General features: G+C 45.6%; 1 protein-coding gene across 1 annotated transcript in view; it reads left to right on the top strand.

Moving 5' to 3' along the window:
- Nucleotides 1–1,705: 1,705 nt before the first annotated feature.
- Nucleotides 1,706–19,689, top strand: part of LOC148523444 (uncharacterized) — a 72,076-nt gene continuing 54,092 nt past the window's right edge. The window contains exon 1 of the mRNA XM_088473282.1: nt 1,706–1,811. Coding sequence (XP_088329408.1) covers nt 1,739–1,811 — 73 coding nt within the window. The 5' untranslated portion in view covers nt 1,706–1,738. The remainder of the gene's footprint in view (nt 1,812–19,689) is intronic.

Genomic DNA, 19,689 nt, shown 5'->3' with positions numbered 1-19,689 from the left:
ATTTTCCAGTCGTTTTACAGCGCCGAACCCCCGCGCCGACATGGGACTCCGGAAAGGTAAGTATTATTATGGGTGCAGGGTGTGCGGTGTGGGCCCCCCTGGACCCAGGGGCCCGTGTTCCCCGCACACCCTGCACCCATCATAGATACTCCCCTGAACCTAACCCCCTTAGTGCCTAACCCTAACACTCCCCCTTGTGTCTAACCCTAACCCCTAAACCTAACCAGCTGTTGGGATGCCAGCACCGCGTATCCCGTTTAACTGCATATAGTATTGAAGTTATTTATTAGCATGACTGGGCTGCAACCAGAAGATGACCGGACTGGAACTGGGAGATGACTGGACTGGAACTGGTATACTGGATGCCGGGCTGGGACCGGCTAACACACACTGGGCTGGACTGTGACCGGCAGACACAATAGATGCTGGGCTGGGACCGGCCAACACACACTGGACTGGGGGCCTGATTCAGAGCCGGACGCTCTTTGAGAGCGCTCGCTCTGAATCAGGGCGTCCCTTTATTTTTAAAGACGGCCTCCTGGCCGCTCGCATAGCTGTGGGTGACCACCCACAGCTTATGCGAGCGGCCAGGTGATGGTCGCGATGGTCAGGACCATCGGGCTTGCGACGAGACCCTTGTGGTAGGGTCTCGTGGCCGCAAGCCCCAGTGGACTTCCTGCTCTAATAGAGCAGGAAGTCCACCTGCTGACATCACTTGTGATGTCAGTAGGGCTGCCCACAAACGGCAGGCGTTCCTGCAGGAGCGCCTCCATTTGCCCAGCCACCCCCCCGCCCGCGTCCAAAACGGGGAGAGCTGTCAATCACCATCGACAGCTGCCCCGCTTTGGTACGAGACCCGTAGCGACGGAGCGCCCGTCGCTGGCCGAGTATCGCGCATGCGCACGCCGGAATCGGCACCAGTGTGCGCATGCGCAGTGGGGGACCATCGACCCTATTGCGAGTGCTGTGCGCTCGCGAGCGGGTCTGAATCAGGCTCTGGGTCCGGTAGACACAATGGATACTGGGCTGGGACCAGCTAATGCACTCTGGACCGGTCTGGGACCAGAATGCTGAGAATTGGAATGGCACAGGAATGCTGGAGAACCGGAATGGGACCAGAAAGGTGAGAACCGGAAAAGGACCGGAATACTGGAAGTAGGAGTAACCAGACTGGGACTGGTGTTGCTGAAAACAGTAGTGCTGCAGAGCTGATAAATGCTGGAAGCAGGGTAACCAGACTGGGACTGGTAAATGCTGGAAGCAGTAGTCCTGCGGAGCTGGTGAACGCTGGAAGCAGGATAAATCAGGCTGGGAGTCTCTTGCAGATTTAGAAGGCAGCAGGCTGATTGATGAGCTAGCTCCTCAGGTGGATAGCATGATTAGTAATGACTCACTGAAGCACTATAATGCACACACCAGAGTAGATCTGCGGACAGAATCCTAGCAAAGTAGGAACACAGTAGTAACAAGGAATAACTGTAACTTGCAGAGAGAATCCAGCAGTACTAGGTAACAAAGATTACAGGAAGTCAGGAAAGTGACTTGTTGATCTGGCAATGTGCAGGTTAACTGGAAGGGTTTAAAATAAATAGGCTGCCATGGGAGCGGATAGGGTGGATAGATCATGTGGAAAATTACATGAACCAGATTGGTGTAGGAATGATCACATGACCAGAGTCAAGATGGCTGTGCCCATACTGTTGGGCCTAGTCACACAGTATAACTGGAACCAGAGGCAATGCACAGGGATATCCAGGAGACATGGCATGCACAGAGGACCTTAGGACTCTCCAGGATGCCACATGAGCAAGGTAATCTGATCCAAAGAAGTGGAACGTGCCACTTTGCATTGCCAGTCGCTGTTCTACTGTTGCTGCAGATTGAGGCCCGTGTTCAATTTGAAGCGTTAAGTCCGGATCCGCGTTAAGTTTCCGCCGATGACGTCATTCTCGCCTGTTTTGGTTTTCCTCCGTATTCAATTTGAAAGACTTTCCCACAATGCAATGTAATAGGCGGTAAAGTTTTGCCTATGAATGGCAGGCACAGAAAAGTGCAGAATTGGGGTTTTGGGGTGCAACGTTTCGGGAACCCCCCCTGCAGCCTTAAAAACTTAAGGACACCCCAAAAATTTACTTTGAAAAAGGGGGTGAAAAAAAAATATGTTGGTGTACAAAGTTAAAAACTAGCGAACTTGACTCTGGGGGGTTCCCCAAGTATGCCCCAAGTGTTTTTTGATTGCAGGTGTTTGCGGCAGGTGGATTTTTCACGATTTTTTCAAGTTCACTTTTTCAACTTTAAAATATGCTGACCCCCATTTTCAAGTACCCCAAATTTGCTGGGATAACCTTTTTTCTGGAAAAAATACTCCTAAATACTATTCTGCATCAGGTATAGAAAAACGCTATTTAGCAGCTATTGAGCCCATTTAACAACACCAAATACCTTCAGCAAGCCAAATCAAATAGTGAACCCCCATGTCAGAGCACCATTTGGGGGGTGACAGGCTGATTTCTCCAAAAATGACAGTACTTTCCGCTAGTTAGAGTATCGCCAGGTGCCGTTTACGCATACTTTGAAATTGAATACGGGGATACTTTAACGCCTACAAAACAGGTGAAGTCGGCGTTAAGTCCGGGCCGCGTTAACTTAACGCGGCTCGACTCAAATTGTAAGTATGAACGTTGTCGTTGTCACAATACCACCTGCACTGGTCTATTATTGCTCCAAATTAACTACGATCGATGTAATTTTCACAATAACCTCAACGGCTGTTTTATTGTTGCTCCAGATTAAGTACGATCATTGTAGTTGTCAGAATACCCCCAGTGGCTGTTCTATTGTTGCTCCAGATTTTGTATGATTATTGAAGTTGTGAGAATATACCACTGTGTCTTCCTATTAAGTACAACCATTATAGTTGTCACAATATCCCCAGAGGCTGTTCTATTGTTGTTCCTGATTATGTACAGTACGACCATTATAGGTGTCACAATTTTCTCAGCTGCTGTTTGATTGTTGCTTCAGATTGTAGTTTATTGGAAAAACACATTTATGTGAGCTCAGATTAAATATATTGTATGGCCCTTTGGAGTTTTCAGATCCTGCATGCAATGTCCTCATAATCTAGGAGGTTGACCACCACTGGTCTAGTTGGGTGACCCTCAAAAATTTGACTATGGGGGTCAATTACTTTCTAGTTACACCCTTGAAGGGGAGGGGGCCTTCCCCTAGAATTGTTAATTGTCCTGAGCTGGGATGAGGATGGAGTAGGAAGTGCAAGCGGAAAGGAAGAAAAATGAATGCATGTGGCAGGTCAGAGCATAGCAGGAAAAAAGTAAAACGGAGGTAAAACTTAATTCTTCCACTAGATGGAGCCACTGCTGACTACCACTTAAAACTAGTTTTAATTTAAAACGGAAGCTCTCTATGGGGCCCATTTATCAATGATTGCTTTTGCAATGTGATCAGGGCATGCCAGTAACGCCCCTGATCACATTGCAAAAAGTGATCCTACCAGCCGGTTGTTTGATCTGTGACATGCAGGGACACAGGCTCCGAAAGCAGTCTGTCCCTGCGATGTCTCCGGAGAGCTGCCGGCCACTGCACATGCACCTCTGCCAGCTAATAGTGTGCGGTGTAGCCTATAGGCTACAACGGCTAACGTCATCTTCAGGTGGCGTTAGCTGCGGGGGTCAATATCTGGAATGCATCGCATTCTGGATATTGGTAAATTTGGCAGCATCGCATCCCCCGTAGAAACCTATGGTGGGGATGCGGCTGCCAGTGGTAATGGAGGGATCACAGCAGCTATCGGAGATACCTGCTGCGATCCCTCCTTCATACATACGGGGGATACTTAGTATTTGAGGTAAACCCCCGAAAACGGGCCCCTATGTATCCTGGGATCCTCACAGAATGACCACTAAGGCTACTGCCACTATGGCAGGGGTGGCCAACCAGTCAGAGGCAAAGAGCCAAAAAATATCTGTAGGTATGTCAAAGAGTCAAGATCAAGGCATGTAAAAGCGTATGCACACAATCGCTGTGGAGGTAACTATTGAAAGGGAAAGAAAAAACCAGAACAATATAAAAAAACATTGAAAAAACAGATCCATATAAAATTCACTGAAAAAGCCACATCCACAAAAAAATAAATTGAAAAAAAAACAAACCAGATTTGCATAATACAATCCAGCCCCCTTCTGGCGTCTGTGACCGCATTGTCCTCGTGGCTGCAGGTTCAGTCACAAGTTGAGCTCCGCCTCCTGTTTGCGGCATGACATCACCACCATTCATGCCTCCAGTACGGAGCAGACTGCTGCAACATATGACGAGCCTCCTCTGATCAGCTACATGCCTATCAGAGGAGTCAGTCAGGGGAGCCGCATCAGAGCAATGGAAGAGCCGCATCAGAGCAATGGAAGAGCCGCAGGTTGGCCACCACTGCACTATGGTATCAACTGTATGATTATTTCCAAATAATCTTTTGCATAGGAGATTATACTTTAAATTATAATGTGAGGTCCCATTTCAGCCCTTTTGTCTTGAAAGGGTTCATTCCAAACCGGAAATAGCGGCTCTTGTTTCTTGAATAGAAATAAACCAATGTTGTGCTGGTTTATTAAATTCCACTACGTTATAGTAGGTAGAAAAGAAAAATCCCTTTTTTATTGGTTCAGAAATTCCACGCCAGGCACCTGCGGACACTTTGTTCCCAAATCTCCTTGGCTACTTAGATTATTTACATTCAAGCTGGAATTAAATTTTCATTTCGTTTTCATATAGGGTGGTACTGATTGGGCATCTGCTTGGCCCCACTCAGCGTTTGTGTACAGCACAAGGTGGCGGGCGGCTTGCTGAGCACTGCAGACCTTTTATTAAAGCTTTCCCCCCGAGTAATTACAGGTGCTCTGAGGGTTTAGTGGTCCTTTAATTAAATATAACCATTGTTCTCTCTTCCTGCAAGAGAGAGAAAACAGCGATTCCGTCAAACCGACTTCAGAGACATCAAAGGGAGATGCTGTAACCTGCTTTGTGCACTCAGTTATGGTACAGTTATATGTGCTCACCAATAGCCAAGAGTCTCCAGGTCACTGGAAAATTGGCAGTATGGTAAAAATTAGTCTTTTCATGACAACACTGCTAGTTACATCTAAACTTACATATTGCAAATTATTAAACTTACACTAAACATAGCATACCATATTATTCAATATATACCCCTCAATATATACCATACTGGCCACACATTAATGGCGTTGTGGGGCGTGGCCCGGATAGGCCGGGGGCGTGACCACGAGATCGCGTCATCGCGGTCCCGCCCCCTCTTCACAAAGCCGGAATAAACGCCGTTGTAAAGTGGGGGCGGGGCTACGATGACGCAAATCAGCGCAAATCGCGCCACCAAGCCCCCCGCTGCGGGGGTTTTAATATTAACTCTGCGGGAGGGTAGGGAGGGATGACGGCTGCCAGGAGGTTTGCCTGCCTTTCCAGGGGGGCTGGGAGCGGCACCCGATATTCGGGAGGCTCCCGGCCAGATTGGGAGGGTAGGCAAGTATGCAACAAAGTAAGCCCGAAGGATGACATTTAAGCATGAGGGACATTAAACCACAACTGTTTTGAGTGTTGCCAGTTTAATAACGTGTTGGCTATTGCCCCTTTAAATTTAGCTGTTCTTATACAGCCAATGAATGTTCGTGGGGAGTGGTCTAGGGGTATTTAATGGAGTGATGTATGCAAATCTGTCTCTTTGTTCCAGTTTTTCCCACCCTCCCTCCCTCTTTTTTGTTTGTTGACTGTCTGATGGTTGGTGGTGGTTTGTGGAAAAGAACGACACTTGGAGTTAGTTTATGTTAATAGTTAGGCTTAGTGGGTGCGCTCTCATTGAAGTGGAGTAAGGTGACAGCCAGTTGTCCTGGACAGGAAATGGCTATACCACCTGGACCGGTGTTTGAAGGTAAAGGAGAGTTGATCGCCAATGCTTGGCTTGTGTGTGTTTGTATTGAGCTGTTTGGTTGTTATTGTCCTGTGCCTTCTTTTTGTGCCGTCACCATTATTAGCATTAACTTATAGTCTAAAAATGTAATGACTTGTCAAAAATAATTTTGACAAAATATTTAAATGCCAACACTGTTGTCTGTGTCTACACGTTAGTGAATTTATAGGGTGGCTTCCTGGAAGTTCACACTTGTGCTGGATTATCCCTTAGGTACATGAGGCAAGAGCCTAGGGGCAGCACTTGCTGGGGGTCGACACAGCAGGCCCCGCTGTATCAGAGCCCCGGTTGGTTGCTGGCCATATGGGGACAGCCTGTGGCCGGGTCATTTCTCTTTTTTTTTTTGTCATTAAGACTTATGTTTTTTTAGTATGCAATTAGCGGGTGGTGGATTGTGTTGCAGGAAGCCTGGGGAAGGGGGAGAGGTTGGGGCTGTCTTGGCTAAGTGGAGGCATCGGGACTGGCCCTGACATAAAGGGCACCCCTAATTAGCTGTACCTGGGAGTCATCGGAGTTTTGATGTCATAAGGTAGCCCTGAAGCTACCCAGAGCTGAATAATAGCTTCCTGCTCCGCGATGCTGGATGCATGCAGAACGCCTTTGTACGGGAGCTCCCATATTTATAACATGAGTGGCAGTTGGAGGTGAGCTGTGAAAGTCTCTAAATGTATAAACTACATAAGCAAGAAGTGAGTGAAGTCACTAATTAATAATGATATCTGTCAAAGGTCTTGTATCAAAAAGATGTCATAAGTGATCTTCATAATCAAGTAACTAGGAGAAGTATCAAACTTTGAGAGAGATTAAGTGGGAAAGTTCCACAAAACAACCAATCAGGTTCCAGCTATTATTTATCTAGCGCAGTCTATAAATTGATAGTTGATTGGTTCCTATGGGAAACTTCTCCACTTTATCTTTCTCCAAGATATGATACATCTCCCCCAAAGTGACAAATTTGTGATCATTTGCTGTCCTGCCCACAAACTGAACATTCATTATTTCCGCATATCACAGGGATTTGGTGCGTTGTTTTCGTGGCTGTTTATAAATAGCCAGTCACTGGGACACGGGTTCTGTAAAGAGATCGCTAAGGCTTTTTCTTAACTTTTGGATTCAGACCATGCTTGCCTACCCTCCCGATTCAGCCGGGAGCCTCCCAAAAATCTGGTGCCGCTCCCGGCCCCCGGAAAGGCAGGCAAGCCCCCCCTGGCGTCCGCTGCCCCCCCCCCCTACCTCACGGTTATAGTAGAAACCCCCACAGAAGGGTAAGGGGCCAGTTACGCAATTTCGGCATTGTGATGCTCCCAATGGAGCATCATCGCAGCGACAGGCCCCCCCACCCTGCCGTGGAAGCATGACAGCTGAATGTAGGCAAGTATGTACATCGGAAAGTGCCCCAGCCCACCAGGGAGGGATCGGAAGACCCCTCTCCAATGAAGGAAGTTGGACTAACACCACCTGAAAAGAGGATAAATAATAAGCTATCATTAATGCATCACATCTATACGGAATACAGACAGTATATATGCATATTGTTACTTTTCCTGTAATAATACTAATACGTGAGCTTGTCCATAATAATGTCAGCTCTGCATGTGTGAATGTGCGCTGGATAAACACTACAGGCCCAGCAGCGAGATGTTTGTGCCACAAGTCTATTGCTCCAGCCACAGGGAGAGGAATGAGGTCAGGCGAGCACATAAGGTGCGTACACACTGGGCGATTAAAGTGGACGACTGAACGATATCGTTATCGTTCAGTCGTCCACTTTATCGTCCATTTTTAACACAAAAAAGATGAACGATGACGACGACGCGCGTTCCCGCGGGTCGTTCGTCATCCTCGTTCATCGGGCTGACATGCAGGCCAACCTGACGACCTCGTCAGGTTGCTGCATGTCAGGGAATGGGTGAGAGAGCCCGGCGCTGAACGATATCGCTAATGATATCGTTCAGCGGCTGTGCTCAATGTCATGAACGACATTGAGCACAGCCTGCCGGGGACACACTAGACGATATCGCTCAGGGAGCATATCGTCTAGTGTGTATGCACCATAGAGTATATGTGAGATCAGCTCGGATGTGACCAACCCAAAGGCAGCATATGACCTACATCTCCCTGGCTGCCTGGCTGAGTGTGCGCTAGGCTTAGGGCCATGTGAATCTCGGCCATGTGAATCGCAGGGAACCCTGCTGCTCCCTGCAAATGCCGGCGCTGCCAGACCCAATCTATTTGTATGTAAAGATTGGGTTTTTTTTAAATCAATTATTGCCCCTATGATTGGTCTATAATGTAAAATATTGCCATTAATTATTTATGAGCATAATAATGGGCCTGGTTCATCACGAATCGCAAATTGCAACCGCGCACTCAGATCGGTTGATGGTGCGTACTGCACATGCGTAAGCACCACAGTGCGCCTGGACATGATAGAATTGTGATCGCACTGCGATCACGTACGTAGATACAAAGCCATCGCAGAGTGAGTGACTGGACATCAGCGTTTGGGGGTGGTGACGGGGGAGTGGCTGGAGAAACGCAGGCGTGCCTGTCCATTTGAATGGCGTTTCCTAGGCGTGCATAACTTAGCCACTGCAACAGCATACGCAGCTTGAGTACTCCATACTTGCCGACATTCCTGGGCAGCTTTCTGGGAGCAGCAGGAGGGGGCGGGGCCAGAAGATAAACAGCAATAGGCCCCACCCCCTTTACAGAACACCCCCCCTGCGATTAGTGGGTCTGTGAGGAGGCGGGGCTAAATTATGCGATTTGCACCATTTAGCTCCGCCCCTTCCTTACGGACCCGAAAATTCCACGTAAAATCTCCCCATCCTGCCCACTTCTCTTGGAAGAGGGCGGAATGTGGGAGATATGCCTACTCTTCCGGGGGTGTGGTAGGGTTACCCGAAAAATGGTGAGCCTCCCACGATTCCCGGGAGAGTAGGCATGTATGGAGTACGCACTGCGTGCGACAAGAGTTGCAATATCTGAGACAGGTCACACCTTCTGTAATTCTGCATGAGGGACGGATGTTACCCGATGTTACCGATGTAGATGCAGGATTGCGAGGACTTACGGATGTGAGATGTCGGTAGTGGCCGTCTCTATGCTGGCTGGGCGGTTGTAAACATTAGCATATTTTCACAGCAGAACTGTGTTCGATTACGGAGCTGCGATCGCAATAGCGACCTGAAATGAAACAGGTTTAAAGTGACCGTTCTGTGTAAAATCCTACTCTACTGGTATATTTTATGTAAATTGTGTTTTGGGGGTTTCGTTTTGCTGATGTAAAGGGGGAGGGGGCTTAGACTGCTCAGGGCTCCTATTTATCAATCTTTTTTTACTATAATAATGTGAAAATGGATGTTTTGTTTTCACACCCTTTTTACATTATTTTAGTTTCACTGAAATGTATTAAACAGATTTTTGAGACGTTTGCTTGAAAAACTACTCCAAGCCCTTTAATTCGCATTTCTTTAGCAAGCAGATCACATTTCCCATACTTGTAATGGGAAATGTGATCTGCTTGAAATTCACTAGGGGATATTGTAAAAAAAATACTGTGCTATACTTGTGGAGATGGCGTTAAGCAGGGTTCGCCCCCAGGGGCGTATCTATAATGGGTGCAGGGTGTGCGGTGCACAAGGGCCCGCTCCACACACCCTGCACCCATATTATCTAATACTTACCTCTCCAAGGTCCAACATCGGGTGTCTCAGCCCTGCACAAAACGCCGGAAAATGGGCGCCGCAGCCATTTTTCTGGCGTTTTGCGCAAGCGCAGTGAGGAAATTGCCGGGAAAATGGTGGCTGCGCCGTTTCCCCGGCGACCGGTTGGCGGTCAGACGCGTCAGTCTGCTACTGCCCGCCGGGGAGAGAGGCGGGGGCCCCGGATGGGGAATGAACACGGGCCCCTCCTCTCTTAAAACGCCTCTGTTCCACCCAGTTCCCCGAATCCTGCTCTGCTCTGATCTGACAGGCAGAGCCGGGAGCCAGCCCCCTGTGATCATCTCTGTGGTCTAAATAGACCACAAGCGGATCACTGTAAAACAAAGAATAGTTTAAAAAAATTAAATAAAACTGTTACCTGCAGCCGGGAGTCAGCTGATCAGTGAGCTCTGAGCAGGAGTCCGGTAACCGGGGGAGACCCTGGATAACGCCATCTCCAGGTGGCGTTATTATCACAGGGCCTCCGCCGGTATTTTTTTACAATTTATTTTTAGTAAATCCTAGGCAGATCGCATTTCCCTTTACAATTATGGGAAATGCGATCTGATTACTAAAAAATATGTGATAATTAGGGCTTGGAGTAGAATTTTAGGAATTCTACTCCAATTGCCCTTTAGTAAATTTAGGTGAAACTAAAACACCCCTTTTCACTTTATTTTAGTAAAAATAATTTTAATAAATAGAGCCCTTAGGGCCTTATTTATCAATATTATTTTTACAAAAAAAATTTGAAAAAGGGTGTTCCCGACTCCTGCACTGTAACCCCGACCAGCAGCTCTATGTCGGCATCTCAGCTTGCAGCATAGAGCAGGTGACTGGGCAACAGTCCAGGAGCCTGGAGACCATCTGACTGGAGCCCCACAGGACCTCACCAAAGCACCGATCACCAGGCAGGGAAGTTTAAGCTGAAGGGAGGAAGGGTCGTGGGGTGTGTGTGCGTGTCGCTCCACAGGGGATGGGGATGCATCGCGAGGGGGGCAATCGAAGTCGCGGGGTGGGTATAGTGAGCTACGGCACATGCGTGGACACCTCACTGTATTTTTTGCAAAAGTGTGCAGAGGGGATTCGCAGGGACAGAGCTTTATCGCAAGCTCTGTCCCTGCATGCAGATGTTAGTACATCCAAGTGATATTTCTTGAAATCGCATTTAAAATGTGGATTGTAGTAAATAGGGGCCTTATACTCCATTGTAGAGTTTATCAGGATTATTTTGAATATCATTGTTCTTAGTACTGAGTCTGCACCTGCATTCTTTGTTCCCCAATCTTTTAAAATGTGTCACTGAGTAATGACTACACCTGTGCACCTGAAGGTGGAACCTGGAAAACAGGAACTGTTTGGGCTCCTGAGGACAGTGGGCGTGATGCTCGCTCTGAATCAGGGCGGGGTGTTTTTTTTTTAAATTCCGGCCTCCAGGCCGCTCATTAAGCTGTGGCTTTAGCGGGCGGGCGGCCTGGCGATGGTCGCGATTATTGCGACCATCGGGCTTGCGACTAGACCCTGTAGTAGGGTCTCAGGTCTCGCAAGCCAGAGTGGACTTCCTGCTCTAATAGAGCAGGAAGTCCACTACTGACATCACGAGTGATGTCAGTAGGGACGCCCACAAACGGCAGGCGTTCCTTCGGGAACGCCTCCGTTTGTGCAGCCACCCCCCCTACCCACCTACAAAACGGGGCGAGCTGTTGATCAACATCGACAGCCACCCCGTCTTGTAGCGAGCCCCGGAGCGAGTGAAGTTCTCACTCGCTATGTGGCTTGCGCACGAGTGTGCGCACTGGGCCACCATCGACTCGCTTGCGAGCGCTATGCGCTCGCGAGCGGGTCTGTATCAGGCCCAGAGTTTGATAACCACTGATCTATCCAAATAAGGGGATTAAAATACATTTAATGCTATAATAAACATTTGTGTACTCTTCATTCTTTGATACATCTGTTTTATGTTACCTTACCAGAAATAAGCACATTTGGACACATTGAATATTTGTGACTTGTTATTTTTCTAAACTCTCCAGTAGTGTTTCCCTGAGGAGTAACAATAATATCTTCCAATTGGTTCACATTCAATGTCTCTGTGTTCCCATTAATAGAGGGAGCAAGAGCCGGAGCCGAGTGCTGGTAATTGCTCGCAAAGGTGTGTTTTTATTTATTGTTATTACAGAATAACCCTCTCCGGGCCTCAATCTCTCACACAAAAAAACACATCAGTGCTTCTTCTTGTCTGCCAGAATCAATAAGAGCTTCTCTTCCCACGGTATCTCTGCGCCTCCTTAAATCAAAACACAGACGTGTGTAGTAATAGTACATCACACTGACTACGCGGCCAGTTCACAGCTGCAAAACCTCTGTACTCTCTGGCAGATAATTCATGGTAATTTGGAGGCATGCAGGATTATTCTCGGAAATGTGTTTTGCAGGGGAATTATTTGCAGTGAGTCACTGTACACCTGTAATTTTTCGATTACCATGAACGGTCACTGTGATATTTATATTTCAAGACATCTTCTGTATACTAATAATGGGCTCTTATCAGTGTCCCGTGTAACCAGTAGTTCCTTCATATTAGTACTATACAGTAGGATGATAAACTACAGCTAAATGTAATTTATAAGATCTTATGATGAAAGTGAGCTTGTTATGGGACGTGTATGTAAAAAATGATTTACCCTTAGTAATCCTGCCCCCATCCATATCATGGTAAATTATTCACACCTGCGCTTGCTGACCTTGGGGTTGAAGTAATTTTCCAAACACAGTCCCAGCAATACTTGGCTCACTGGAAAATAGTGACATCACTGACAATGCAGCCGATCATTTCACAAGAAACCAGTGACATCACTAATGCTGAGCATACACTATGCAATTATTTGTTAGATATTTGTCCAATCTGGCTGGTTGGAATGAAAATCTGGTAAATCTGGTAATGTATGGGAGCAAATAACAATAGAAATTTGCTCCCAAACACTAGAAAACGGACCAGATTTTCCTTCCCACCAAACAGATTTGACAGATATCTGACAGATAATTGTAGAGTGTATGCCCAGCATAAGAAGGGTTCCAATTATTTGACATGGATCCTGTGACATCACTGAGAAGATTGGCAACCAACTCACTGACAACACAGTCAAGAAATGGTGTCACTGGTTACTAGTAAGCTCATAGGCTGAATTCTCATGAGAATTTGTTTAACCCACTGAATAGCTACCTCCATTTTGTGTTGGTGATAGTTGCAACTTAAGGCCCCCATATATCAGCAACCGATTGTGGCAATTCTGCAATTTGCAATCGATTGTGTATAAAAATCTGCAATGTATGGGCTTCACAGATTGCAGATTGCAACCAAAAAGTGATTTAATTGTTAAAATAGATTGTCCAACATGTTGGATTTCACAGATCGATTGGGGCTGTAAACTGCTAGTGTATGGACATGATCAGCAGATTTGCAGACCATTACCAGTAAAATGATGGGCCTTTCAAGATTGGCAGATCTGTGTTTGCTGCAATCGATCTGCAAATCACTGAAAAAGATCTGTAATGTATGGGCACAGATTGCCAGATTGGGAAATCGTAAGATCGGCCAATAAATCTTCAAATTGTTCAATTGTGGATTTCAGATTGCTGATGTATGGGGGCTTTCAATCTATTTTCAAAACACCTCCCTTACAAGCACCTGTGATGGGCCAATACATTGATTATGAGCAAGTTCCATTTTGTGTATCACTGTTCTGAGATGCAGGTATGCGATCTGTTAGCGGCGTAGCAATAGTCCCCACAGACCCCGCAGTGGCTTGGGGTTTCTAAAGCTCCCTTCCACCTATAGCTAGCGGCAGCCGACATGAATGTTATGTATAAGCATAGCAGAGCCACATTTTGCTTGCTGGCGTTGCCAGGCTCCAGCAGGCTGTCAGTGCACATTGATTGGACAGCAGCCTGGCGGGAGCCGGCACCAGCGCACCACTATAGAGTCTCCTCCTCTCCTGCACTGTGTGCACGTCACATGACACGCACGGAGAGTGGGAGAGAGGAGCCAGCCAAGCACACAGGAAGAAGACACTGACAGTGAGATGCGTGCTGCTAAATAAATGGTGAGGTGCGGCGATGGTGTCTGAGGGCCTCATATTAGGGGCTGTAGTTATGGGGATGTCTGCAGGGCTCCGTAACTGCTGGGGGTGCGATGGGAGGCCATGGGGGGGGGGAGCGCCAGACTTTTTTGGCAGGGGGGCGCAAAATTTATAGTTACGCCACTGGGATCAGTAGCTGGAGGGTATGCTGATCCTTGTAGTGCCATATGGGAGGATCTTGGGGTGCCTCCAGTTGAGTTGGCTCTCATTTTAACAACACATAAATATATCACCTAAAGTGGGGCTATTATTATGTAGCGTAGGACCACCAGAGCAGAGACGCCTTGACGCGGCTGGAGACTTACCATGTATTTACAAATGTGTGTAACTGAGTTCTCTGCATTGTATTATTATGTAAGATGAATGTCTCTTTAGCTGGCCCATTGCAGTGTGCTGGGGGAATGTGTGTCTTGTTTTTTTTTCTGCTCTTAATTAGCCATGTTGTTGCCTCTGACACTATTATTAGCTGTTGTCCTAGTACTATTGCTAAATTCATATTTACTTCCGCAAATATGTGTGTGGTTAAAGCCTAAAGAACATAGTAATGAGCCTGTGATTTCCCTCACACATGGCATCTATCACGACAAGCACCCTCACCAGATTCCCCAGACGCCTCCATTCACTTGACGCTCATGAAACCGCTTTTAGACTCTGTAGGGAAAGACGAGACAGGCCGGTGTCTATGAGCAACCTGGTACACAAAGAGCAGACATTCGATCCCACGGAAAGTGCACTGAAGTGCCAAGTGTATTTGTACTCCAGAAAAGTCCTCCTCAACAATGGGATGGAAGACGGAGGAGGACATGAGATCCAGCTCATCTGTAGTCACGGGTATTACTCAGCAATATTCTCATAGAAGAATGAGAGAGTTTCTATAAATAATGACAAATAACAGGATTGGCCATGTACTATGCTGCCAGCTACCTCTACAGTTCCGTAAAGGCCCCCCTGGTGTAACGCCTGAGAGCACCGACCGTCACATAACATTTCCTTATTTGCACAATACAGCAATCCAATCCAATTCCCAGGATGAACGGCACTCGGAGACAACGGAATGAGTAATCAAGTGTATTCAGTTTAACGTTTTCAGGGTCTCAGCCCCGTCTTCAGGACAATACACACAAACCTTAGTGTATATATATATATATATATATACACTATCTGTGTATGTATGTGTGTGTGTGTGTGTGTGTGTGTGTGTATATACAGTCGGGTGCATAAATATTGGGACATTTACATAATTTTCATATTTTGGCCTCTATTCACCACCACAATGGCTTTGAAATGAAACAAACAAGATGTGCTTTAACTGCAGACTTTCAGATTTAATTTGAGGGTAATTACATCCAAATCAGGTGAACGGTGAAGGAATTACAGTGAACGGTGAAGGAATTACAACGGTTTCTATATGTGCCTCCCACTTTTTAAGGGGCCAAAAGTAATGGGACAAACTAAACAATCCTAAATCTAACTTTCACTTTTTAATACTTTGTTGCAAATCCTTTGCAGGCAATTACAGCCTGAAGTCTGGAACGCATAGACATCACCAGACACTGGGTTTCATCCCTGGTGATGCCTAGGCAGGCCTCTACTGCAAATGTCTTCAGTTCCTGCTTGTTCTTGGGGCATTTTCCCCTTCAGTTTTGTCTTCATCAAGTGAAATGCATGCTCAATCGGATTCAGGTCAGGGGATTGATTTGGCCATTTCATAACTTTCCACTTTTTAGCCTTAAAAAACTCTTTGGTTGCTATTGCAGTATACTTCGGATCATTGTCCATCTGCACTGTGAAGCGCCGTCCAATGAGTTCTGAAGCATTTGACTGAATATGAGCATATAATATTGCCCGAAACACTTCAGAATTCATTCTGCTGCTTTTGTCAGCAGTCACATCAGCAATAAATACAAGGGAACCAGTTCCATTGGCAGCCATACATGCCCACGCCATGACACTACCACCACCATGCTTCACTGATGAGGTGGTATATTTTGGATCATGAGCAGTTCCTTTCCTTCTCCATACTCTTCTCTTCCCATCACTCTGGTACAAGTTGATCTTTGTCTCATCTGTCAATAGGATGTTGTTCCAGAACTGTAATGGCTTTTTTAGATGTTGTTTGGCAAACTCTAATCTGGTCTTCCTGTTTTTGAGGCTCACCAATGGTTTACATCTTGTGGTGAACCCTCTATATTCACTCTTGTGAAGTCTTCTCTTGATTGTTGACTTTGACACATATACACCTACCTCCTGGAGAGTGTTCTTGATTTGGCCAACTGTTGTGAAGGGGTTTTTCTTCACCAGGGAAATAATTCTTCTGTCATCCACCACAGTTGTTTTCCGTGGTCTTCCGGGTCTTTTGGTGTTGCTGAGCTCTCCGGTGCGTTCTTTCTTTTTAAGAATGTTCCAAACAGTTGATTTGGCCACACCTAATGTTTTTGCTATCTCTCTGATGGGTTTGTTTTGATTTTTCAGCCTAATGATGGCTTGCTTCACTGATAGTGACAGCTCTTTGGATCTCATATTGAGAGTCGACAGCAACTGATTCCAAATGCAAATGTCACACCTAGAATCAACTCCAGATCTTTTACCTGCTTAATTGATAATGAAATAACGAGGGAATAGCCCACACCTGTCCATGAAATAGCTTTTGAGTTGATAGTCCCATTACTTTTGGCCCCTTAAAAAGTGGGAGGCACATATAGAAACCGTTGTAATTCCTACACCGTTCACCTGATTTGGATGTAACAACCCTCAAATTAAATCTGAAAGTCTGCAGGTAAAGCACATCTTGTTTGTTTCATCTCAAAGCCAGTGTGGTGGTGAATAGAGGCCAAAATCTGAAAATTATGTCAATGTCCCAATATTTATGCACCTGACTGTATATACATATATATATTAGGGGTGAGCGGGTTCGGTTTTACTCGGTTCTTATCGCCACTTTACCGCAAATTTGGCTCGATTTTATTTGCTATCCAAAACACATGTTCGGCGACAGCCAATAAAAAGATCCGGGTAAAACCGAACCCGCTCACCCCTAATATATATATATATATATATATATATATATATATATATATATATAAATATATATATATATAAATTTTCTTTTTTTTGTTAATATATATATTATATATACATACTGTATGTATATATAATATATATTAATATTTATAAGCCATTGAATCAGAGAACATTAATCCATTGTGACAGCTGCACTGTGTTACATTTGTCACAGGATTGCATTGTGTTATTTTACAATCACTCCTCCTGTGAATACACTTCTACTAACAATAACAGCCTGTGTTATCTGTGCTATTTGCCTGTTTATAAGATGTCACATAAATAATACATTGTCACACTGATAAGATCCTAGCACTCTCCCCGCTCTCCTAATGACTGTAATCACCTACCGGCTAATTAGGAGCCATCACTGCTCCACTTCTGATATCACTGTAAAGGGACACTCCGATCTTCTATGTTCTATGTAGGCACATGTTGTACATTTATTCAATATGCATCTGAGTTCCTTATGTGTCTATATTGTTATTCTTACAGGAATATAAGGTACATTTGCTGACACGATGGCGCACCTTCACAGAATTTACAGACTCCATAAGGGGTCTATTCAGCAACAGTGACGATGTTGCCCACAATAATATCGGGTAACATCGTCACGAATAATTATCAATGGTCAAATTTTTAGTAAGCTGTTGAGCAAGATTTTCAGCAGGATCCCTGCGATGTCACAGAAGGGATTGTTTTAGTTTTCCGAAAACAATCCCTTCTGTTTGTTCCCCTGCGCATGCTCAGTCATGCGCTCGGGAACAGTTTCCGTCCTGGCTTCCCGGTGACCGCGGAGGGGTAAGTACAGCTCCAGTCTGTCCAAATAGATTGACATGTGTATACAGGCTTTATACTAGCCTGTGTATACATGCATATTTATGTGATTTTATATTTAAACTGTATATACACATTTTAAATACAATAGCACATAAATATACATGTATACAGGCTAGTATAAAGCCTGTATACACATGTCAATCACTTTCGGCAGGTTTAACAGGCTCTAATTGGCTTTAGCTGCCCCAATCACCGGGAAGCAGACACGAAGACTGGGCGGGCTTACAAGATGCTGCAGGGACTTATGGGAAATATTCCCTCTGTCCCTGCAGTTTTCTGTAAATTTAAGGCATTTTCTTCATATAACGCCATTCTGAGATGGTGTTATATAATTAATGATTTATCAAGTAATTTAACACTTTTTGGTATGCTGAATAGCAAAAAGCATTAAAGCACTGTAGAGATCCATGGCCTTATCCCTACTGTGCGGTATTCAGCGAGATGGGAATCAGTGGAGAAGATAATTGCGTTATCTTCCCCGTTATCCCATTGTTGAATAGGAGAGTTACATAAAAAATCCGTAAATCATAGTTTCCATATTTTTTTTGTAAAAAAATCATTGCTGAATAGACCCCTAAGTCTCTTACGTATTTTATTGCTAGATACTGAGAAGTATTTGTCTCTTTCACTGTTTGCACTGCGGTTTATTATCGGTGTTATGTATTGGCAAAGAGTATGGCTTTATGGAATGCATCATCACCGTGTCTGCGCCACCCAAGACCTTGATGGAAGTAGTAGGGAGACAAGAAGCCAAATTAATTGGCGGAACTACCATGGGTGCAACTGCTACAGGGCCCGAAGGTGAGGAAAGCACGGGAATGCTGATTACCCCACTTCAAAACCAAGATCCCCCCCCAAAGCAGATGTTCATAAAAGGCTTTTCCGAGGAGAGCCGGTGACCCAATGGTCGCAATGCCACCGCTGGGGCCCTAAAACAAGCAAATAAAATCAATACCAATATGAGCACAATAAACCCACAGTAGGCTGCCAGTGATACAAAAGGGGAAGTTCACCCGGTTCCCTAAAAGCATATATAAAAGTCACTAATTTGTTCACTTAAGCTGGGTACACTCGGTACGATATCTATAAACGATAACGATATCGATATATCGTTCATATTTTTCATTTTTATGCAGTGAACGACCAACTGTGCATTCCTGCATGAACAATAACGATATCTACGATCGTCCGTACATGCAGGCCAACTTGCACGATATTGTCCTTTTGCCTGTTCGGAGATGTGGAGGGATGACTTCACTGAAAGGTATCTTTCAAGTCGTTGGTGGTACAGATCATACCGTGTGTATACAGCTTAAGGTGCTAAAGCTGGAGAACAAGTTCTAGTATCACTACACTGTGAACACTTTGTGATGAACCAGATATTTACTCCCTGGGAAATGAAAAGGATTTTAAACCTGTTCTGTTATTGAAGGAATCTTGATCCAGGTGGAATTCATGGGATGAATTATTCTTCTACAGTAAGGAATCAACTTTTCACCTGGAGGGAGTGGGACGTTATTCCACTTATTATAGAGACTCACAATATGTGCACCTTACATGTTCTCCAGCTTTAGCGCCTTACTGAACAAATATTACCGCTGGGGCCCTACCTAACATTGGCTACGGTGCCCGGCGAAGCACATCTCCACCTCCTGCCACAAGGTTTGTGTATTACCGTCTCCAGCCATCTTCTTGCAGACCACCTTCTCCGTATTAAAGTGTCACTTCATGATTAAAGTCATGAGCCTCAGGGACCCCAAACTCATGGGACCAGGCTAGTCTGCTTTGCTGGCAGCAGGGGCGTATTTATAACGGGTGCAGGGTGTGCGGTGCACACTGGCCCCTGAGTCCAGGGAGGGCCCGCACCACACACCATGCATACATAGAACGTACCTTTCCAGAGTCCCTCGTCGGCTTCAATGTCTGCGCTACTAAAAAAACGTCTGGA

Source organism: Taudactylus pleione, unplaced genomic scaffold (genome assembly GCF_031769625.1).
Source record: "Taudactylus pleione unplaced genomic scaffold, aTauple2 ptg000133l, whole genome shotgun sequence".
Lineage (NCBI taxonomy): Eukaryota > Metazoa > Chordata > Amphibia > Anura > Myobatrachidae > Taudactylus > Taudactylus pleione.
The sequence above is the reverse complement of the archived record's forward strand: the minus strand, read 5'-3'. Positions and strand labels throughout refer to the sequence as shown.